At 40.9% G+C, this 24445-nt stretch overlaps 1 protein-coding gene across 1 annotated transcript in view; it reads left to right on the top strand.

The window, feature by feature from the left end:
- LOC310957681 (ephrin type-B receptor 1-B) overlaps positions 1–22171 on the top strand; it is a 154129-nt gene extending 131958 nt beyond the window's left edge. Inside the window, exons 10-16 of the mRNA XM_083928366.1 lie at positions 2290–2412; positions 3494–3741; positions 5026–5241; positions 16098–16247; positions 18414–18607; positions 19757–19912; positions 21238–22171. Coding sequence (XP_083784492.1) covers positions 2290–2412; positions 3494–3741; positions 5026–5241; positions 16098–16247; positions 18414–18607; positions 19757–19912; positions 21238–21346 — 1196 coding nt within the window. The 3' untranslated portion in view covers positions 21347–22171. The remainder of the gene's footprint in view (positions 1–2289; positions 2413–3493; positions 3742–5025; positions 5242–16097; positions 16248–18413; positions 18608–19756; positions 19913–21237) is intronic.
- The last annotated feature ends 2274 nt before the right edge of the window (positions 22172–24445 follow it).

Raw genomic sequence — 24445 nt, forward strand, 5'->3', positions numbered from 1 at the left:
AGGCAAAATGAATTATAATAAATTATGTTTTCTTTTGGTGAAAGACTAACATATGAAATCATTCATTAAACTTCAAACCAGGGGCATTTATGAAGCTTTTTGACATTGCTGTTTGTCTTTAGGCGATAAGTATATTCTGTGTAGTAGGACCAGTAATTTGATTGTACTGATAGCCAGTAATAGATAAATACAAGCATTACTGCTGTACAGTTGATTTGTGGATGCATTAGGGCCATTTAGTTAACGAGCAGGGCAGACTAATAACAGACTAAATGCTGGACATTGTTGAAAATAACATGGTTAAGTGCAGTGCAGTAAACTGTAATTTATAATTCAGGTCCACTAAATACCCTCGACTGTTTAAGCAATTTTGTCATAGCCTGAGGACTTTATTTGGATTCATAATCAAAATTATTTAAATGTATTAGTTTGTCCATTTTTCCCATATATATTATATGCAGTCATCTTATTAAGAAAGGTATCAAGTTATGGTGCATGTTATCTCATGTCAAGTCAAACTTAATTATCCCACCAGTGACAATTTGATTGAAGCCAGGTATATAAACACATTCATCATAATAAAAACAATCACATAATGCAACAATCTGGACCGATCGCAGGGACAAACCGTACGAATGTAAGACCACTTAAAATTAGTAAAAAAAGTACAAAAATCCGCTGAATACATAAAGTGCTTAGGTGCCAAGATCACGTACAAATTCAGACTACTAATTGCTGTGGAAACAAAAGACACTTTGTATCTTTTTGTCCTCTGGGAACAAACTCTGATCATATGCCCATGAGTCATTGCAGCAGCCATTTTCTCCTGAAATGCTTGTTGTTTTATATGTCGGATAAAAATAGAACTGAAGTTTTCGTTACATTTGCTTCAAACACTCAAATGAAGGACCTATGAAATATTAAAGTAGGAATCTATATTTCATCTGATGGCCATAAAAAGATGAGTCCAGTTAACCAGGGCTGTACCAGAGGGAGGGAGGGAGATAAACTGTTTGCATTTTAAATTATATATGAACATAGGCTTTTGACTGTAAACTAGAAAGTAATGGATGTGTGTGCGCGTGCATGGGGTTTAAGCGCATGTGTTCTTATATGTTTGTTGTTGTTTTTGCTCCATGCTGAGATTTGGAGTCCCACCCATTGGCACTGCTGTATGAAGAGCTTAGTGACACTTGTAAATACGACTTTATAAAAAAGAAAGCTGTAAACCCTCTGATGGATTAACTTGAATCCAATCTGCATGGAATCTCTAATGAGCAATTACATTCACACAGAAAGGGTTCAAGGCAATTAGTGCAGTAACTAGAATCAGCTTCTAGTCAAGAGTGAGGTGAGGCACCTTGATCCCTCCACGACCGAACCTTATCCTCCTCCTGTCTCTTGAGACACCTCCCTCTCTCTATGTGGCTTATGCAAATAAGCAGGCACAAATTGACTTGATGGAGATGGTTTTATTCCAATCATGGCTGCCAAGGTTTTGACTAAACAGCTCTGAGAAAGAGGGCTGCCCTTGGGTGTCACTGCAGAAATGATGATTTGACGTCTGTTTGCTCGTCGTAATGTCCATCTTGTGGCAGCCTGTACTGAATTTGTTTACAAGTGTTTTTCGGCACTCCTCCCCGCCCAGCCTGTCGACATTGACAATCTTGCCTCCGTTTGCAGACATTTTCACACTCTCTGAACTGAGTCACCTATTGCAGAACAGCATAAAGAGCTAGTTGATAGTGCAGTGGTTTTATCTCTTTGAGTTCCTATAGGGAAAGGCTGTGAGGAAATTGGTTCCACCACGATCAAAGAGCAGGGGCTGCCAGGGTGAGGGATAAATGGGAAAAAAAAAAATCTGTCTACATTTACTCTTTCTGCATACCCTCATCGGTTTATCGTTCTGTATCTTTTTGTTGTTTTTTGTTGTTTTTTTGCTCTACTCTTTACTGAGACCGCTCCTTTAATAATCCACATATATTATTCAATGTGTGCAATATATTCTTTTATTCATTTGCATACTGTAGTGTTGTCTCTGAGGAGGACCTTAGAGCAAATGGAGTAATCATCATTTACAACTGTTAAGAGCTTACTGAAAGTAATGCTGTGTCACATTGTGATTTAGGCTAAGACCTGAAGAGCAAGTCATTAATCAGCAATAGACATTAGCCAAAGTCTGTCTTCTTTCGGAAAGCTCATTGAGCACTTTGATTGTTCTAGAACTCTCTTTGCGAGCCGACATGTCTAACTGCCCATCCCCACTGGGCTGCCCGACCCACTTCTCAGGCTCCCCGGGGATGAAGATCTACATCGATCCCTTTACCTACGAAGACCCCAACGAAGCTGTGCGAGAATTTGCCAAGGAGATAGACGTCTCCACTGTCAAGATTGAGGAGGTCATCGGTGCAGGTATGGAGAATGGATGCTATGGCACACTCTGTGTGTGTGCGTGTTTGTGCATGACTATGTTTCCATGTACTTCTGTATATAACATATGTGTGCTTGTGAGCTAACAAGTTAAGTGTGCATCGGTTCAAAGTTGTAAAGTCTGGACATGTCAAGGGCCCATGTCAAGAGCACTAGTAGCATATAGACCAGCTACCCTGAAACCAAATGGCATTAGAAATAACTCAAGCCTTGAGGCCTATTCCCTTTGCTTCCATATTTTTTTGGCCCTATTAGTGTTGCTCTCTAACATGTTCTACCTCACCCCTTTCATTTACCTTACATATGGAGGATTTTTTTAGTTTTCTGTACTTTTTTCTTTGTCTTTCTATGAAGTGTTAAACTGTCTGTTTAAATTGATGAACTGACAATTAGGGGCAGTTTGCTTTGAAGTAAATGCAAAGCATCTGGACATTAAAATACACGACGCACCTTTTTTTTTACAGCAGGAAGGTCATGCTGATACCATATGTGTTGGTTCATACAGAGGCTAAAATACCTTTGCTAATGAGACTGGGCCTGCAATAGCTCCTGCAGGCTGGCTTACTCAGCAAGCTAGGTGTGAAGAAAGGACAGAGATAGGATATGGGTAAGGGATGAAAGGGGACTAACTAATTAAAGATTTCCGTTTTTGTTGATTTCACTGTGTGGTGTCTCTGTAGGACACCAAGGTGGTGACAATTCGGGTTCCAGATATTTACCAGATAGTGCTTGCCTGTTATTCTATGATTTGGGAATAGGAAAACACTTGGCTGGCTTTAAGGATAGATAAATGGTGTGAGACAGAGGCGCCACGCTTTAAGAATATCATCAAGGAATACTAGAGGAGTATTGGACAACACTCAGCATGCTTGATATGGACTAAATAAAGATCTATAATTTCCTCCAAGGGACATGAGATGTAAATTAGCTTGATAGATGAATAGATTTAGATCTATCAACTCTACTAATCTTTTGTGTGATCACCTTTTGAGCAGACAAAAATAGAACAGTTCTTGTTTTTGACAGAGCAACCACTGTCCACCTCTCTTTATCTCCCCTCTAGGTGAATTTGGTGAAGTGTACAAGGGTCGTTTGAAGCTGCCTGGTAAGAGGGAGATATATGTAGCCATCAAGACCCTGAAGGCGGGTTATGTGGACAAGCAGAGGCGGGACTTCTTGTCTGAGGCGTCAATCATGGGCCAGTTTGACCACCCAAACATTATCCGCCTGGAAGGTGTAGTCACAAAGAGCCGTCCGGTCATGATCGTCACAGAGTTTATGGAGAATGGTGCCCTTGACTCCTTCCTCAGGGTGAGTAGTTTTTGTGGACACATAAATGTATTATGTAATACAAAGCTGAATATAGTTGTATGAGGTGATCAAAACTCTTAATTAGGAGCTGAACAGAAACCTTACACTACAGAACTGAGAAGCTACTTGGAACTGAATTAGTAAGTAAGTTTAACAGGCCAAGAAAAGGAGTCCAGGCTAAGAATCTCTCTTAATACCTATCTTGTGCCAACAGAGAATATGTTTTAAAACAATGAACATGATTTTAATCGTTTTTAATTTGAAAATTTCTATTAGCTAGCTCTATCAGCATTTAATTTCTCTATTAATGCCTGGAGCTTTTAATGGACTCTTTACTTATTCTTTTATAGTCAGGATTGAGTGGACATACAGCTTAATCAATATTCAATTCACTTTTTTTCCACCTTCAGTCTCATGGATTGGTGTTCTATTCCACTTTGATCTAGGGTGGGTTTAAAGGCGCTCTTTGAAGTTGGCTTTGCTAACCGCCACATCCGACTTGTGTTTCCATCGATCTCCCTTACCCTCTTATTTGTTACTGCATCTCAGGGGTTCAAAGCTTGCTCTTCAGAGCATTAGTACAGGGGTAGGGGCACCTTGCGTGGATGTTAAAAAAATGGATGCATGCATTCCTGAATGGAACATTGGTCTAACACCTGTAATGAGCATGACTGGTATCAATATTCCTTAAGTAATACAAGCCTACTTTTCCTCTGGATATTAAGGGGATTTGTAAAGGCAAAAAAAAATCAGGATGTCAATTTTTTAATAGAAAAGTAGGCAGGAAAAAAACAGAATTACTGAGCAAAGGTTGCTCTAACCTCAGATGGGAAAAGCAGGTAGATCAGCCAACTTCTTATATACATCCAGGTATTATTAAACTTATCTTTTTGCCATTGCCACTGTATGAGCATGAACCCTTTGTCTGTGGTAATAATGACAACTACAAAGTATTTATAATTCTAGAGGAGATTCACCCTGGGCAGTATTTCTGAAGACACGCCTGTAAAACACATCAGAAAATATCACAAACATGTAATTTATCTGCACTGATATTTCCTAATCAGATTCAAACGGTATGCATTTAAAAAGAACAACAACATTCAAACTGGGAATTTTCAGTAAACATAGTAGAACCAAAATACTGAGTTCATTATCATTAAAAGGCAGTAATATAAGTATTTTCTGATATTTCTTTATCCATCAGCTATCGTCATTTATGGTAATCACACCAAAGATAATATCTTAATAACTGCTTTTATTTGTTTTCTCGCTGTCCTCTAGCAAAATGATGGCCAGTTCACGGTGATCCAGTTGGTGGGGATGATGCGTGGGATCTCAGCTGGGATGAAATATCTCTCAGAAATGAACTACGTCCACCGTGACTTGGCTGCACGAAACATTCTGGTCAACAGCAACCTGGTGTGTAAAGTGTCTGACTTTGGTCTGTCACGCTACCTACAGGATGACACCTCTGATCCCAGCTACACCAGCTCTCTAGTGAGTACTTGCAATGTTCAGCTTTTATTTATGGACCATGGGTAACATTCTCTATTTTACCACTCAGTTTTTTATCTGTATATTTTTTGAAGATACAGTCAATTTGTTGCTGACATATAAACCATCACCTATCAGTCTAATAAGTGCTGCTTCTATGTGACACTGTCTCATTCGTCTTCTTCTTCTTCTGTCTTGGCAACCTTTCACCTTTTCACTGCTTTTCATTTTATATTAGCCGTCTGTCTTCCTCATCCTTTTTCCTCCTCTTTCCTATACTCTGCAAGTCACGGACCGGAGGTCTGTCACATCTTCATTAGTGTGGAGACAAGCCTCCTCTGGGAAGGCTCCTCTCTCGTTGACATGCCCAGAGTGCAGAGAAACCAAAGGGCATTGCGGCCTCTGAAAACTGACAGCTACCCCCCCCCCCCCATTATCCCCCTCCCTCCTCTCTCTCACTCCTCATTCATTATTTCTGGGGCATCATGGGAGGCTTTGGCTCCTCATTAACTCCTCCACACTACAGATCTGTAATTATTAGCAGCCATCATTAGTTTATCTTCTGCCTCTCCTCTTCCTAATTCAAAACACACTCTTACACCCTCACAAACACATGGCATAGGTCATTCAGACACCCGGCATGTCTGACTTTGTGCATGTGTTTTTATTTGTTTATTTGTGTGTGTGTGTATGAGTGAGGGAGAGAGAGAGAGAGAGAGAGAGAGAGAGAGAGAGAGAGAGAGAGAGAGAGAGAGAGAGATACAAGCTCTGATGAGTGAGTGAGTGAGTGAGTGAGTGAGTGAGTGAGTGAGTGAGTGAGTGAGTGAGTGTGTGTGTGTGTGTGTGTGTGTGTATGTGTGTGTGTGTGTGTGTGTGTGTTTAGTATCACTTGACCCTGTTTTGACTCATTGACTTCTGTGTGTTGTTGCCTGCGTTTTATAACAAAACTAGTCAATGAAAGATTTTTAAAAAAGGTGTTTCACTTATAGTGTAGGGTTGAATAAATGTACAATATTAACATACTAACAATAGCCATATGCTTTTATTTTGCAAGTCACTGATCCATGTCCTGTATTTTACCTGCCCCTATCTTACTTTGGATCACCAGCCTCCAGTGGCCTTACACAACCTATTATACCAGTCTTACCTGGGACTGGATATTCCCCCTTGCTTCATAAACCTACCTTGGGGGCTATCTCTGAAAATGATTCATTGTTTACACTGTGAGTGCACAGAACTGTGGTAGCATTGAATAAATTATGAATAAATATGATAATGTTATGCAATAAAAAGAGCCTTTAGAATTAATTTCAGAGATATTTCAACACATGCAAAAACTTGAGATCAGCAGCACAGAGTCAAATAACCTTTGAGACAGTACTGCAGGTATGAAAATATAGTTCTCAAAATAATTTGTCTTCATCTAAATATAGGTGTAGAAAAATAACACACACTGTACTTTACTTCTATTTTGTTTCCATCTTTTGTGGCTGAGCTCAGGTGAAAACTGCTCTCTCTGTTAGAATTACTTATTAATTTTATATGCAAAAAAAAAAAAAAAAGAAAACCACAACATACAGTGTAAATGATTTGCAGGAAGTAGTTGCCCAGGTGTGAACAGGAAGTGTCAAAAGGGCCAGAGGAGACATGACCTCACATTGGTGTGGCTAGGAACTAATTGCTCCCCAGGAATAGCTTCCTTTGTATGCTTGACCCCTCTGAGTAAACCTCAATGAATTGGTCTTTGTTTAGCAACAAAGAGGAGCAGCCTCTCCGCTGTCTGTGCTGCTGAGCTTGCTAATAAAACAGGGTGTAAAAGGTGGGGATTGGATTATAGATTGCAGTCTGCATTTTGATGTTGTTTAATGCAAACAAAGTCTCCTTTAGGGTATTATCTGCAGAGTCAATAGGGCAGGTGAGGTTTTAACCTGGGGAGCTGTTTTGATGGTAACACACTGAGTGTTTTTGTACTGATAGGGATTTTAAAATGAGCACAGCAAAGTGTTGGCAGTGCTTCACTTTCATACTGAGTGCTGTTATCTAAAGCATTCAAATAAAATGTCCAGTTCCAGTTCCATTACTATTTTGGTTCCTTCCAAATCAAGAGAGCAGTTTTAGTCATATCACATATGAGAGTCCTTCAATATGCCTGTTAAGGTCTAAATGTGATCAGTTCACGAGGACTTAGCTGATGTTGCTCAAGATGTCCATGTCACTTATTCTCCTGACCCCTCTTCCTCTATTCCAGGGAACATGTAAACAGAAGGGGGGGGGGGGGGGGGGGGGGGGGGGGGGGGGGGGCTGGGGCGTCCACAGGTCCCGCAAAGGGTCCTATGCTGTAATTAGTCTATGCATGGTGCCCTTCACTCTTTGACTTTTTCAGCTATGACCTGATGCTAACCAATCAGTGAGCAAGGCCGGCGTGGCAGACAAGGCTGAGGGAATCCGGGAAATTAAATTGCGCTGACATGCAATGATTTACATTGCCATCGACCTCCTCCTCCAGCAAATTAATCACCCCTTTCCCTCTACTGCTTTTCTAATTTTTCCTTGCATTCCGAGGCGCACCAATTACAGTGCCTGTGGTGTGATGCTGGATGTATGGTTAGGGGGACATGCTGGGGATTTGTGTTAACCCTGAATGTGGGTTCACTTTTGAGCAATGTTGTGGAGGTTTCAGGCAGAAGGGGGCTGTCCTCTCTCTCTGTTGGCTGCTAACCAAAGTCATAATTAATTAGGCTCACAGGACAATGCTTGGACTGCACTAGCCTTCCTTGCTAAGGTGATGTGTGCACATTTAAAAAAAAAAGACTTTAAGACTGTGTGTTACATTGCAGCCATTGTTTTTTTGTACTTGCATGACTACCTGATTGCATATGGATTGGTTGCATAGTTTAAGAAGTCGCCCAGACGAGCATGATCACAAGTCCAGGTGAGATGTGAGTCACCCTGCTTTACTGACAAAGAAGGGGATTGATTTTTGAACACCTGGCAAACCAAGAAGATTACTCTCTTTATTCACCAATCCATCCATCTAAGGAACCACCCATCCATACATCCATTTATCTATCCTTCCTTTCCCCCAGCTGTCCACTTCTTTCTCCTTCCAAGGCTTTTCCTGGAGCAACACAAAGACACATCAGAACGGGGTACTCAGTGTATATGTGACGAATGATGCGTCAAACTGTTTGCGGCTGTGATGGGTCATATGTTTTATTGTGTGTTTTGCATTCATGGGTGAGTGAAAGACAGCGATCTGGGCATGGTCACTGTGGTTTAATGCTCCTCAGTGTGGCTAAGATAAGAGAATATTTCTTTATTTTCTTGTGCTTGAAACCGAAAAGCAAATTTTTATTTTACTTTGGACTGTTTCTGTTGGAGAACATTATTTGGACCTTTTAAAATACATTTTCTGATGCAGAGTGTAGCTCATTGTACAATACACTGAGTTTGCATTTTGGCTCTGATTATTGCTTGTATAATCGTGATCCTGTAAACCTAGGGAAAATACTGAGCCCTTTGAAAACATTGTTTAAATCGTCTCTCTTCTGACACAGTGGTTACTGATGTTTTTTTTTCACAAAATTTTGTTGAAGTGCTTTGGTTATTTAAAAAACATACTAGTACTGTACAGCAGTGGTATAGCCACATCACATATTCTATCAAATTCTGAACAATAAAATAAACAATATTTCAGAATTAATCAAGTTTTAATACTATGTTCTTTAATTTTGATCTCCAGTGTAAATGTTACCCTTTCTATTGAGGTTTCATGCCCTCAGTGTCATAGTGAGGAGGGCAGGTATGGGTATTTCCTTGCATGTCACGCAAATGTGCACTGTACATTGTGAGTGAATGGGCCTATATGTGGTAAGAAGTGTATGTTTGTGCTTGGTTCCCGGGTATAGACATATATATCCCCTAGGAACCCTACTCTGTGTATGTGTATGCAGGTGTGTGTGTCTGTGTCTGTTTGTTTGTTTGTGTCATTGAGGCTGAGAGGGGTTGAAAGGCGAGGTCACACAGAGCCAGTAACAAAGCTCATCCGTCAAATCCCTGTGACCTGAGTGACATTCTCTCAGCTCCGCTCCAGTGCTCATACTATGTGGAACGCACTGTTGTTTCTGTCATTTGTCTGTTTTCTATTTGCATCCTTTCACCCTCTCTCTCTGGCTTCAGGCCCATGTACTTTTTTGGCTTGTCTATTCAACTTGGACTGAAATATTTATGCACTGCAAGTTAAAGGGACAGAGTCTCTGCGTAAACAAGTGAAATGGGAACATGTCCATATGGGCCTGGCCAAAAGATAACAATGGGATATTTTTCAAACTCATCACATTTATATGCAAACATTAAATACATATTTACATATACATTAAACCTTTAACCTTTGTGGCTGTTGCCTTGACTTTACCCGAGGCACTGTGGAAACACCACTGTGTTTATTTATTGATATTTTATATGAATCAAAAGATACATTTAGCAAAGTTAAAAAGCATTTGAATCGTTCAACAGCTAGTTCCAGCAAGCTACTAATATTGCTTATATCATAGAATGAGCAACTGTGAATACAGATCTCACATTTGCTGTCTTGTTCACACTACACCACTTGGCAATTCCACACTACAGTATTGTCAAAACTGGACATGTGCTTCACTCTTTGTAATATTAAAACGTTTCAAGATCAAGAGCTCTTTTTCTTTATTTTTTGATTTAGGTAAAAGGAAGACATACTTCACCAGTTCTCTTTTACGAGGTAAAGCAGTCAGCCAATCTCCCTCCATATTTCCACAAGGCTAGGTTTACTGTAGGCTACTTTGGATGTCCAAATACAACATGTGCACACACAGATTGCTGAAGTTCCAAAACAAATCCTCACAAACAAATTCAGATACATTTTTTCTCCAACTCTAACTGGCTATAGTGCAACTGGAGCTTGATATATTGTGTTGTAAAACAATCTAATGCTGATATCTCTGAATGTATGAGTTGGCAATTGGTTTGATCTGGATGTCACTCACATGTGATGTGTGGAAGGAACCTCAAAAAACTTTTCTCCCCAATGCAATTGTTCTCCACAATACCCTGTCATTTCCAACCCTCTTTTTTAGCTTGGGGGTGCTTAGATTAATTACATACACAGCCAGGTACTTTATTTAATCCGCCAGTTTTACTGGGAGTGCATGTAGAGTTCCACACTCTACTGCGCAGAACCTCCACTTCCCCTCTCCCCATAAGTATGAGTCACCACTGCAGTGACCAAGCATGATCCCCATCTGGCTTCCCAACCATGTAACCTGCCAAACTAGAGTCGCTGCTGCTGCTGGGAATAGAATCCCAGTCATGCGCTTTAATAATTGCAGCGAAATCCTAAACATGCTGCCCTACCCTGGTTTGTTTTTATCTCTCAATTTTGTATTTGAAACGAATTAAGATATTTCCAGGCTAATTTCATTCAGACTGTAGCTTTTAATTTGCTCAGTCTTGGGGTAAATCAATGTAGCAGCAGAAACTATCCAGGAATAGACAAGAATATGAATATGGATGAGATATAGGATCTGAAAGCAAGGAAGAAAGTAACATGATCCATACCTGGTCCTTGCATAAAAGAGGGAGCAGCCATCCACAGCACTCCACCTTGATTTATATCCTCTGTCGTGTTTGCCAGAGTCAGTATAAGGTGGGCATTGATCCGCCATCTGTGGCTCTTGGACGGCATTTGCATATGAGTAGGATTCACAATGAAGTGGTTTGTGTAAAACTAAATCAGTGAAAGAGATACCTCCTTTGTTTGTGAGCATGTTTCTCCATATAAATACTATACTGCAGACTGCAGTGTCACAAAGGGGCAATTCAATTTGTTGTTTAACGAAAGCAGTAATTTCCAAATTAGAAGCTTTTTAAGATCTTCAAATGACCATTGCATTTTCACCCATTTTGTTCTCATTACTGGGACCTTCTTAACTACCTTCCCATACTCTTTAACAACAAGAGCCACAACATAAGCCTAAACCATAAAGAAAAAAATAAGGCCTCTTCAGGTTGTGATACAGTTTTATAAGACTGTCAAAATGTGGAATGAAAGAATCATGGGGCCAAGTCTACTGTCTAATATTAGTATGGTGCCTGGTACTTAGTTTTAATTAGATGATGCCAGGCCAGCAGATGCCAGATATGTTGGGGACTGCTGTGGTGTTCTAGATGTCTAGGTGATACATGTTGTCTGCAAGTTCACAATTCTCTCTGGTGCAGACAAGAATGGAACTGCCATGCCCTGCATTAATGCGGGATGCATGCGAACATGGTTTACATAATTCCATTTAAATAATAAAATATAGGCAAATTGACAGACATCCGCAGACAGTAAGAACATATTATGCAGTATAATGGTGGCAGATTTACCACTCAGATTTTGAAATAGTTGGTCTTTGATTTCAGACCGAGGTTGATGAGCATGGTTTTCTCAATACCGGCAAACATTGTCTGTCGCTAACAGATTTAATTAACTGCAGCTAGCTAGATAATTAAGCTAATGTTAATCACGGAACCCAACAACTATCAGTCATCATCTCTATAAACTTACCATTATATCTACATATGAATGCAGAATAAAACGTTTTAAAGCTAAATCATTGTCAGACAATAGCCTATGGTTTCTGTTTATCCGTATGTAACCAAAGCCCGCTCAAACGTGATTGGTCAATACTACTCAGACTACTAAGCGGAAACCAGAATGCTTCTGATACCGAACTCTTGTCCCATTACCTACAGATTCTGCATTCATATCTGTTTATAGAGATTAAGCCACTGTGGAATCCAGAAATAAAAGTTGAACCAATAATTCAATTTGACATTAAAGACTATTGGAACAGTAAGGATGTCCTGAACAGTTTGTTAATGACATAAGAGATGTATAACACTATTAAGTTACAAAGTCACTGTTGAGTATTTTTTAGCTTTATTGCCTTAAAATTAGATGACTGGGATGCAGTTGGAGTGGCACACCACTGGCACTCTCTAAGTATTAAGGGACAGATGGAACTTAAACAAAATAATACTATTTCTGTGCCTTTCTTCATTCATTTATATTTCTTCTTTCATCATTTATACTGTAACCTTTCAGATTTCAGCTCCCCGTAACAATTATTTTTGAATTGGGATCAAAATACTACAGACAGAAGATTCCCTGCGATATGAAGCATATTATTTTAATCTTGCTCACATTTCTTCCTTTTTTTATCAGAAGTCGAGCAATTATGGGGAGCTATTCTGGATGTATGGTATTTTTTCATTCCCTTCTGTTATCTTCCCACACAGTAGAGACAATTTTCAGGATTCGTTTGTTAATCAAATCTAAAAACAAAAAGCCCCGAAGAGTCAAGCCAAGTGTGAGACTGTTGGGCATCTTTGGGACACAAAATAAAACTATGACAAATGCTTCCCTCGAGTTTTGCATGGCTCCATTGTATTTATGTTGAAAGACCTGTGTCTTTCTCTCCACCAGACATTCCCATGGGTGTCTGAGAAACCAGAATCTCTATCACCAACCCCCACCTCTTTTTTTCTTGTTCTATTTTTTCTCCCCATCTCTCCATATTGCTCTTCCTCCCCCAGCCTCTCCCCATCTCCCTCACTCTCTTTCTCATTCTATTCGGGCAAACATCCAGGGCAGATCGTTGCTCTCAGGATTTCATTAAAAGGATGTTGATGGAGCACTCTCCGCAGCCTAAGTAAATGTGCTCATGTCCATTTCAGTGTGCATTGTTTTGAAATGAATAACTGAAGTTCAAGGAGTAAAGGAAAGGAGAAGGGGGAACGGGAGAAAATAAGACAGGGAGGGGAATATCTACTTGTTTGTCTTCCAGATGAAGGGTGTTTATTTGGAATCTCTAAATAGCTTATGTAAATAGAAATTACTGAGTAAAAACAAAACCAAACACTAGACTTTTTTTTCGATTGCAGTGCGTTTATCTGGATATTTAGCTGCATATTAGTGATGACTGTTCATTATATTCTGATAGGTATATTTCAGTCTTAAGCAGCATGTCAGTGACTGTCAACATGAAGGTAATCGGCACACTGGTGGTGCGTTGCTCTAGCGACTGCAACCATGGCAGGTGTTTCATATCCCTTCTATGTATCAATGTCTACACACAAACTTTGGATCAGGAGACCATAACAGACACCTTTAAGTATACACCTGGCCACCACATGTTTATCCTTCATCTTTTCGGACCTAACTGTCACAGGAAAACACTCATCTCACCGTGATACCTCTTAACCTGACAGTCCCAGCACATCTCTGTTGCAGTCGCACTCCACACGTGTCGCTAGCTGTCACAACTGGTCACTGCCTGTCACAAGCGGTCACAACCAGGTGGAATCTGTACTGTTATTCTCATTCTGGTGACAAAGGGTCACAGCACACTTTTGTATCTACTCAAGGTGTTCATAGCCGGGAATTATGTGTGCAAACATGATTCGCTGTGTTGTCCACAAGCCTGATGTAGAAATTTAAACAAAGAATTTGTGGGTGTTGAAAGTCTGTAAATATTTTTTGACAGCATATAGTAAGGTATCTTTGCGGCACATTTATTTCAGGTTTTCTTTCCGTCATGGGCACTCGCTTTTTCTTCACAGTGCCAGCATTAATCAACCAGAAAATAGACCCATCCAGTATCTCTGTAGAATCAAGCACTATATGTCATCCACTTTATTTATTATCAAGGGAGTTTTGCGAAGTATCGCTTGATATCATTACAGATTACTCCTCTCAAGGCCTAGAACTTCTGCAGCAGCAGTGACTGTGCGACATTCTGGCTCATCTACACAAATTCTGAGATAACTGTCCAAGATAATAGAAGTGTGTAAGTTCTGTTCCAGGGGCGATATTTCACTTCAAGGGAAACAGTAAACAGCTTGTTCCTTTTTCAGTAGCCAGCACAATATACCATTTCCAAAGAGCTCTCCCCATGCTTTGAGGCTTCACAAAGCACTCCTGCTTTTGTGTTGACATTAGGTCAGTTTCAATTCCCATCATCACTTCTACTACCCTCAAATCATTCCCTGTAGTATTAACGCTCTTTTTACTGGAGAAAAAAAAAAAGCTCCAATGCTTTTTATTATGTGTTTTCCTTCTTTCTTGTATGCATGAGCTGTTCAGCACTTCATATTATTAAAGCAGGATTTGGGCAGAGCTATCACTGGCCCACAGCAGTAATTACTAAGGGTTTGCATAGCTGCCTCTGAATCACCCGCCTTGGAAATGTTATTACTAAAGTGCCTTATTGGAGGCGCACAGGGAGCTTCTTGTGAAGCCAGTGTTCTTGCTCAGTCCATTCCAGTGACACTCAGCTCATATCCCCAACAGGGTCCTGGGGCACGAGACCAGATGTACATAGCGAGGAAGGAAGTAAGCGAGTAATGATAAAGAAAGGCTGTAATAGACAGCGTTTTGCTTGGAGCAGCTTTTTTTTCCTTGTTATTCTGCGTTAATGTCTTCATTTTTCATCTCTTGTATGTTCGTCCAAACAAAATAATTGACTTGAAGCATCGCCCCTGACAGAGTGACGGATGAAGAAAAAGGGGATTGGCCCTTGGACAAAAGACAGGGCAAGAGAAAGTGTCCTGAGGTCTTAGTTTAGATGAAACGATTAAGATATGAACTGGTCTGAGATATGAGAAAAGCATTGAGGTCACTGGGGCTTAGATAGCCTTTATTCAACTATTGATCTCTTCATATTTTTTCCTGGTCTCTCAGTCTGTCACAGACTCACACAACCACATGCTGCACCATGGCCTAATTCCTTCAATACTTTGTGTTTTTCTCCGCTGGCTGGTGTGCTCAGTGAGAGGTGAGTACCGTCTCTGCGTCTTGCAGTGTGCCCTGACAGCAGTCGCCATTCTGGGTCAGGTGTTAAATCTCTTTTTGGGGTTAGCAACCTCTCAAAGGACAAACCCTAAAGAGGTGCTTATTAATGAGCTCAGCCTCGCTACCACTGCAGTGCCACACAGTGACCTGTAACACCTACACAACTGGAAATGTACACATACAGAAAAACACACAAGTGAACCTGTTTATGATTATTCTTGTCCAGGATTTCAAACATCCGCCTGTGGTATGGAAACACTGCAGGAGAACCATATTTCGTTCTCTCTTTTCTTCTTTTTAATCTCTCATTCCCTTTCTGTCTCATTCCCTCCCCTTCTCTCTGATTCCTCTCTTCATCTCTCGCTCTCAGTGACTGAGCAGGGGACAGGGTGGTCTGGGTTTGGGTTTGTTTCCAACAGCGGCTTATCTGCAAATGCTCAGGTTCAGCTAATTGGCATTATTAAACTGGTGGCAAGCTTAACTCCGATATAAGGGGAGGTGCTGGGGGGGGGGGGGGGGTTGTGTGTGTGTGTGTTTGTGCATATGTTCCCAACTGTGTCTATATATGTGTATGTGGAATTTTAAACAAGCAGCTGTCAATTTCAGTCAACATGGCGTGTGGCATGCCTGAGGCCCAGGTAGCCCAATTACAGGCAGACACGCTCAATGTACAAGCAGAGGCCCAGGTCTATCTTCCTTTATTCAAACACAACTGTGGGAGAGGAGACACTAAATGTAATGGTGGTCGATGTGTGAAAGGCGAGCACTGTTGGGAGCCACTGCTGAGACAGAGTCTTGTGCATGTTTTGGCAGCCGGACGAATTGAAACAGTTTGCATAAAGAATTAGACAGCTGAGGCAAGCACGGTTGTGTTGTCTGTAATGGCTGACTTTAATGCTTTTCAACTGAAAAGAATATTGGCAATAACGGTTTTTGAAACTCTTTCATTTCACCATCTGTCCCTTTTGTCCCTTTCTCCTTTCCTCAGGGTGGGAAGATCCCAGTGAGGTGGACAGCACCAGAGGCCATCGCTTACAGGAAGTTCACCTCTGCTAGTGACGTGTGGAGCTATGGCATCGTTATGTGGGAAGTGATGTCATTTGGAGAGAGGCCTTACTGGGACATGTCCAACCAGGATGTAAGTGTTTATTGTTAAACAACAAAAGACTAATTCAATTATATAATAACTTTCTTTATGTGAAACAGGATGTTTGGGTGGAACATTAGACTGTGGCCAATAATTCGGCTGATTATATGATGGGACTAGCCGAAAGGTGTATGTGTCGAAAAATGTGTTGACTTTTTAGTTACACCCACTTGTACATTATGTCACTACTGACGATGTACCTTTTTCTAGGAACTAGCAGTGCCCGTTTTATGGGATCTTTAAGACCATGAAAATCACTTTTTTTTAATTTTTACGCAGTAAAAAACATATTCAAATCTGAATGTCTGTCATTTCCGTACAGATGTGGTTATATAGTCTTATCGCCCCATAGATACACAATCTGGTATAACTCATAAGAGAGGAAGCTGTAATAAATCACACAATTTTTATCAGCTCCCATCTCAAAGCACCATCACTGAAGATGTCCTTGACTCTGACTTTGAAAGCAGACTTATTATGGACATAGTCTCGCGCCATCCTCTTTCCTTCCTGGCCAGCTTTTGAGAGCAATGAATGATTGCCGAGAGCTCTGCTTTGTTCCCCGTGTCCGTTTGGATAAGGTCCACACACAGACTCTCACAAACACACCAACACAAACACACAACTATTGGATATAGTCCCATACTATGAGGTCCCTCTCCCTAAGCTCTCTTACTTAGACAACTAGCCAACCATCAGGCCTCTATGGACCCCACTCTCCAAGGACCGTCCAACCCAGCAGATGTTTCCTCAGTGGGCCAGCAGCAAACCCTGCCTTGTGGGACTAATGCAGAGAAGAGGACTGGCACTGCTCAGCATGTCCGGCTGCTCAGTCCACACACACACACACACACAAACACAGACACACACACACACACACACACACACACACACACACACACACACACACACAAAACCACTACTCCATATGCACCATTTGTCAAGATTGTGCTGAGTTGCACTCAACTCCTGGGTGGAGTTGGCAACCTACCGAGCAGCCTCTAATTTTTAATGATGGTATCTTTTACACTTGATTTCACACCAGACCTTTATCTCGCAACTATGCATTTTCAAGAAAAGATTACATCTTCAGACAATATGGATATAAGGATGTGGGTGAGAGTTAGGTCCATTAATGTGCAATGCAGCAATCTGGGCAAAGTTTAATATTTGTGGTGTCTAAGAAGTGGCTTCATAGCTGCAGATTAAGCACTTTTTACTTTGATATATTTATTTTAACTTCATTGTTTGTATATTTATTACAAACCATACATTATAGCTAACGAACACTTTGTGAAGACTGAATGGTGGTCATTGCAGTAGGGATACTCCACTTCTGCCTAAGGACACACTCATACTTGTCCCAGCTGATCCGTGCCATGCTTAAGCGCTATTGCCCCCCGCATCCTCACCTCTCTCAACTTGGCCAGGAAGCGAGCCATGCACTCACACTGGTCAAACAAGCTAGACTCTTAGCCGTGAATCCTACTTAGGCAAGGTGAGAATGCCATGACTGTGGATATGCGAGTGTGCTCTACGTCTCCAAATCTGCCTCGAGTTCAACTCTTATGAAACACTTAACTTTAACTCTAAAAAGTTATTCTGAAATAAGTCGTAGCTACTTTCTAACAAGGCCAGAATAGCCTGTGTAGTCTTAAAGAGACATGTGTCAAGTGGCTGTGCTTCACAGTGTTAATAGTATGCAATCTGCCCATTCCCCAGTGACTTCTTACTATAGTGACACTGTCTCTACTCTCCTTTCCATCTCTTTCCTTGCTCTGTCCTTCAGGACTGGCATGTGATTGGCTGGAGTCAAGAGGAAGGGCACATAAGCCTGAATGCTAACTGTCTCTTGAGTGACCAAAGGGAGTGTGTCCATATTGGGTGGGGGAGGGTGTTGAGGCAGGGATGAGCATGTCATGATTACAGAGTAGATATTCTATAATGTCATTAGTCATTGCAAATTCAAATTAGCATTTGGTTTTTAATGAAGTATATTATTGACAACCAGCCAGCTGGTAGAAAAACACTATAACTGACAGCGATTAGTTGTAATTACTATATGAAGTGTGCCATATAATATAGAATTATCAGTTATCATAATCTCAGAATAAATAACAACCTGAGCTTCCCTTTCCCACCATTTCTCCCCCCCAGGTGATTAACGCCATTGAACAAGACTACCGTCTGCCCCCGCCTATGGACTGCCCCAGCGCTCTGCACCAGTTGATGCTAGACTGTTGGCAGAAGGACCGGAATGTACGACCCCGCTTTACCGACATCGTCAGCACCCTGGACAAAATGATCCGTAACCCCACCAGCCTAAAAGCTGTAGCCAACATCCCTGCAGTGTGAGTAAAAACACGTTTTCAACAGTACAAGAAAGACGCCTTACCCTGAAATGGACATTAAGTAGACATTAAGACATTAACTAATATGCTTTTCATCTGTTTATATACACAGTATTTACACGTCATGTGTCATGTGTTATCATCTCATAAAATAAACATGAGTTCATTACTGTTGACCGCAAGACATCAGAACTTTTTGCTTCCCCTATCCCCCCCCCCCCCCCCCCTTCTTATATTGGCTTTCTTATTTTAGCAATTTTCTCCACATCATGGTGATTTTTTTCACCCTTTAATGATCCAGGAAAGATGAGCTCAAAAATTAAACTACGTGGGCTCACCCCATAATGATGAAATGGGTATTTGAAAACATATTGATAAGGTTTATTCATTATTTTGTACAGGCACCACTGGCTGATTTGATATAAACCTTAGTGAGTATGCTTTTTGCCAGTTCTGCACACCTTGTTTGGGGCAGTTTCTTCCACCCTGCCTCGAACATCCTGCCAGCTAGAATGGAGGTGGACTTTCTGTGAACTGTGAGCTTCAGGTTTCTCCACAGATTTTCTGTTCCAATTTTAAATTTCCAGGCTTTGGCTGGGCCACTGTGGTTCATTCAGAGACCTGTCCTGAAGCCACTTGTTTTGGCTGCATGCTTTGTGCTGCTGTCATATTCAAAGGTGAACTTTTGTCCCTGTGTGACTTTGAGTTTGTGCAATGGAGCACGTTTTTCTTCAAGTTCCCTCCTGTATCAGTTCACTGTCTCTTTAATTGGGACCAGTTTCCTAAATATTTGACACTAAGAAGCCTCACCATAGCTTTATTGTAGGAATAGTTTTGGTCAGTGAGTGGTGTCTTTGTTTTTGCTATAGTTGCACTTACAGTAGAGTAGGTACAGTATATTGATAGATAAATAGATAGATAGGTAGGGGGGTTACATCAAAATGTGTCAAACCAATATTTACAGTACACACACACGTGCACTTTCTATTTTGCATCCTCTCACACACACCTACATACTGTATACCATATAGACCTTCCCAAATTCCATAGGTTTATCTCCTCTTTAAATCCCCCTTGCTTAATATTGCATCAAAGCCCTGCTCTATACTTACCTCCTCTTACCCCCCTTCGTCCCTCTCCCTCCTCCAGGCCTTCTCAGCCACTGTTGGACAGATCCATACCGGACTTCAACACCTTTAGCTCAGTAGAGGACTGGCTCGCTGCCATCAAGATGAGCCAGTACAGAGACAACTTCCTCAACTCAGGCTTTACCTCCCTGCAGCTGGTGGCTCAAATGACCTCAGAGTGAGTTTATCTGCTTGTGTGCAAATGAAGAGCTCCAAACCCATATGGCACTTGATGGGCACACCTGCATAAAATCACTCCACGTCAAGTGCAAGTCTTTTGAATGATTATATCGAAGGAAAGTAGAGTAACACATAAAAATAAAATTCAATATAACAGAAAATAACATGATTGTTGTAAAAATGTTTCCCTCTATGCTACTATCTAATACATAGGAAATCCTTAATGAAACTTAACACGTAAATGCACATTTTTAAGAGGCATATTTATTCTCTGCTGTTTTTTATATTTCAAAGCATTGGTACCACAGGTGCTACAGCATTTCTTGTAGCACGTGTGGTGCCAATAGACACACATATTGAACTTCATTTATTCATGTTGCTTGGTTTACAAATGTATGTGGAAAATGTAAAATTAAAAAATATTGAAAGTGTATGCTCTGGGCTTGGTGGCATTTATGCAGTCTCTTTGCAATGCAAAGTAACATGCATTATTAAGTCTTCTCTCAAGTGATAGAATTATTTTTGTAATTTTGTGTTTGCTGTTCATTGCCACCAGCTTTCCACCCTGAAATTGCCCTTTCATCTATATATAGTAATAGTGAAAAAAAAGCATTTCAGTTCGAGCACACACCAGGATATCAGGATTGACTCTATTTTATTGATGATTATGTTAAAAATTGTAATCTTTAATGTTAATTTGTCAATTGTGTCAATCCAGATTTGTTGTTGGCTTTACTGTGTTTTACCCTGCACCAGCTGGTACCCAGGGGAGGAACACAAGGGTATCAAGGGGTGCAAGGGGTATCTTCATTTTTTTGGACTATATACACTGGAAATCAAAATAAAAAAACAAAGTAATAATACTTGATTATTCTGAAATACGTTTATTTTTTATTGTTCAAAGTTTGATAGAATATGCACTGTGGCTATACCACTGCTGTACTATCATTTTGTTTTTTAAATAACCAGGGCACTTCAACAAAAACCTTTATTTTTTGGGGAAAAAGAACAAGATTAGAGCATGGTAACCATTGTATCAGAATAGAATATTTAAACAATGCTTTCTTAGGGCTTTAGGATTCAAAAATGAATAGGAAGTGTAGAGGCCCTTGCTTTGAATGACTTCAGCACATCCGTGTCCACAGGACATCACTAGTTTCTCACACTGCTCTGGTTTGATCTTGGTCCATTCTTCTTGCAGTCTCTTCCACAGTTGGGTGACTGTTGAGGGTTTCTTAGCCATTACTTTGAGCCTTTCATCTGTGGCTTCAAAATATGTTTGTGCTTTTCCATTTATTTTTCTCTCTGCCTCTTTCTCTCTAGGGACTTGCTGAGAATAGGAGTGACTCTGGCAGGCCACCAGAAGAAGATCCTCAGTAATATCCAGTCCATGAGGGTGCAGATGAGTCAGTCACCTACGACTATGGCATGACTACAGGGGGCGCTGTGCCAGGGAACAGGCAGCATTCGCAGGACCAACAACAATGGCAGCCCTCGAATGACCCCTGATCCATCGGAACGCGCCAGAGTGGAGACTATTGTCTTAATCTAATCTACTACCATGACAACAGGAGACCAGGGTCTACACTACCACATGGCTTACAGCTATCCCACTTCATGCAATCACACCAGGAGTTCAGGGTCCAGACTTGATACTGTTTCTCCATTTATCCACAAAAGGGAGACAGATATCAGTTGCTGTGGTTATGGAGTGCCATTTTTGTCATTGTAAACCAAAATAACTCCAATAATCCCACATCAACACAGGGAATCTCTCACAATTACAGACTGTATGGTAAAATGAGTGATATTGTACTTCTATATTATCTGGACTAGAAGATGTTAAAATTGTATACAGAAGTGTGAGACATTTAGAAACGTGTGACCTGTGACTTTTACCGTCGTCAATGTGTGCAATGAAGATCCCTTGACCTGGCCAGAAATAAGTCCCAGAAGAAAAAGCAATTACCAGTACGAATAATTAGATGGAGAAGAATACAGGGATGTACAGTGGAGCACCATTTTCAACTTTCACATCATCATCTTTTGCCCGTTTGATGAATTTGAAAAATGTATCGTAAATGAACTGGTGTGAATTCAGAGCCAGATATATTTTTGTCTTTAATCATCTGTTTTTTGTTAGTTTGTTTTTATCACTATGACAGGATGCCGCCCACTCATGTTTTAACTTTAACACTACCTGTGGAGTCCTGGGTGGAAGGCCTTGCCAAAGGACTTCTTAACCAGCCCCACCCAGATTCAGAGAATATAAATATGTTTATCTCTTGCTAAATATGATTATATCTTTCATAATTAACCTTCATATTGAAGGTGATGTGTATGAATATGTATGTACAGAACTCTCTGCTTGCATTTTTGGCAAAGACATGTTTGATGACTAGATTGTGATAGACACATGCAATGTGTAGATTCCCTACGGTGCCCTGGTTCCCTTCAGACGATCGAACGGACACTCAGTTGTGCGCAGGGGCACAAGGACAATCCTGACTGAATCTTAACCTGAGGAAAACATTAAAGAAACTGTTTGCGGAGAATTGGTATTGTAGATCCATATGAAAATTGCTGTAGGAGTTAAAATAATTGATAAAATATCCATTTATTGGAGATCATGTTTAATGTGGGTGTACACATGCTGTCTCTTGCTGGTGAGCACTTACTTGTACAGATATGTTTTATGTTTTTTTATTTCCTTTTGTTCTGTTGTTGTTTTGTCTTGGGAGTGTTCAGCACCATCCAGAGGGGAAGGAAACTCCACACCCTGGCCAGCCCAAATCCATGGTAAATACTTGCTGATCATCACAAAGAAACACAATACTTAACATCAAATTGCTGTGTATTTGGTAGATTTTTATTTCAGGCAAATCCAGTTCTCATGTGCCACAAACACATTTGGCAAGGCTAGATTTGGTGAAAGTTTAAAATGCATAAGAAAAAGCTAATAAAGGCTCTGGAAATCGGAGCATCACTTCTCTACACAGTAGAACTGAGCATCTGGGCTAAGGTTTGCCAACAGACGCCTGATGCCATTCCGATGAGCACACAGGTTTAAAAGCCCACTTGGGCACACTGTTCACAGTGTAGCACAGCCTTCCATAGACTGCTGAAGCTAAGCTGCTAAGTAAATCTAAGCACTCTCACTATATGCTGCTGCCATATGGGCAGGCAGGTTGAGCTCAAATGCTGTTGTGCCACAGAGAGTTTCACATATATATGAATCTCTCCATAACTCTTAGCTGCAGGAATTGACGTTCCGAAATGCACTCTTTGGTAGTACTTGATTGCAAGATGCCTACATTGTTCCCAAGGGATGCCCTGGATGACTGTCTGTGAAATTACACTGCAGTATTTTGGAATATATTTCATGGATAGTTCTGGAAAGTGCACAAGGATGATTTCTCTTTTTTAAGTCTGGGGAGGGGATGGTCTTTTCTGATTGCAGTTTGATTGGTCTGTTGCAATGTGAAGGTGTTAGGACAGCTCGGTGATGAGTAGTGGTAGTTTTTCTAACTTTTTTTTTTCCCCTTACCGGTTGCTTGCTTTGGGAAAGCCATGAGTGATTGTTTTTATATTTCATAAATCACATTTTTAAGTCCGAAAGCAAACTAACCTGAATGTTCCTGTGGTAATAGTCCTTTGACATGCAGCCATGGCAGCAGTCTCTTAGCGCATAGACAATTATCATGAGCTATCGTAGTATCAATTCTTTGCAGTAGCTTTGACCTGCAGAAATCCCTTTTGGCCCTATTTGAAGAGACATGAGTGAAGATGGTCTTAACCACCTTGCATCCCAAATTAGAAATTGATGGCAGGCCCATTAGCAGATTATTAAGTATACTCATCCCCCTCAAGTCATTCTACTCCTCCTTTGTCTGTTCTGCCCGCTTTCCCTGGCTACTCCTGCTACCTGGCACATCTCCAGCTCGTTCATCCTGGGTGTAACCAAGCTGTCCTGGGCAGGGCTGGGCTAGGCCACGGCCACCCCGGTCTGAGAAATGGTTGGCTCCATGCTCCAGTGAGCCCAGGCAGGGGTGCAAACACCTGCTGGGACCCCCATCTGACAGGCATCTGAACAGCCACAGGGAGGGAGATTGATGGGGCCATCAAAAGATAAATACACACACAGAGGAACCCTCAATTATGTTATGCCCACGTCTGGTTTCCAGCCTGATGCTTAATGAAGAGAAAGTGGGCAGAGACTCGACATTGTATGCATACAGTATGTCATAAAAAGGGGGGATGAGTCAGTTTACAGGAGGGTGGGGTTGCAGGACATAAAGAAGGGATGTGAGTTGAAAGTCAGAAAGTTAGTTCATTGAAGTGAATCAGCCCCTTTCATCTTGCAGCGTAGTTTATGTGCTAACATCTTTGTCATTGAATAATTGCAATTCATTTGGTTTCGTTTGGTAATGGAAAATACTGTAATCAAGGAACTGGTTTGCCTTGTGCAAAATCAGTTGCCTTCTCTTTTCATTTCTCCAATGCATCTATTTACCAAGTATTCCTAAATATA

This window comes from Echiichthys vipera, assembly GCF_963691815.1.
Source record: "Echiichthys vipera genome assembly, chromosome: 15".
In the NCBI taxonomy this organism is placed as follows: domain Eukaryota; kingdom Metazoa; phylum Chordata; class Actinopteri; order Perciformes; family Trachinidae; genus Echiichthys; species Echiichthys vipera.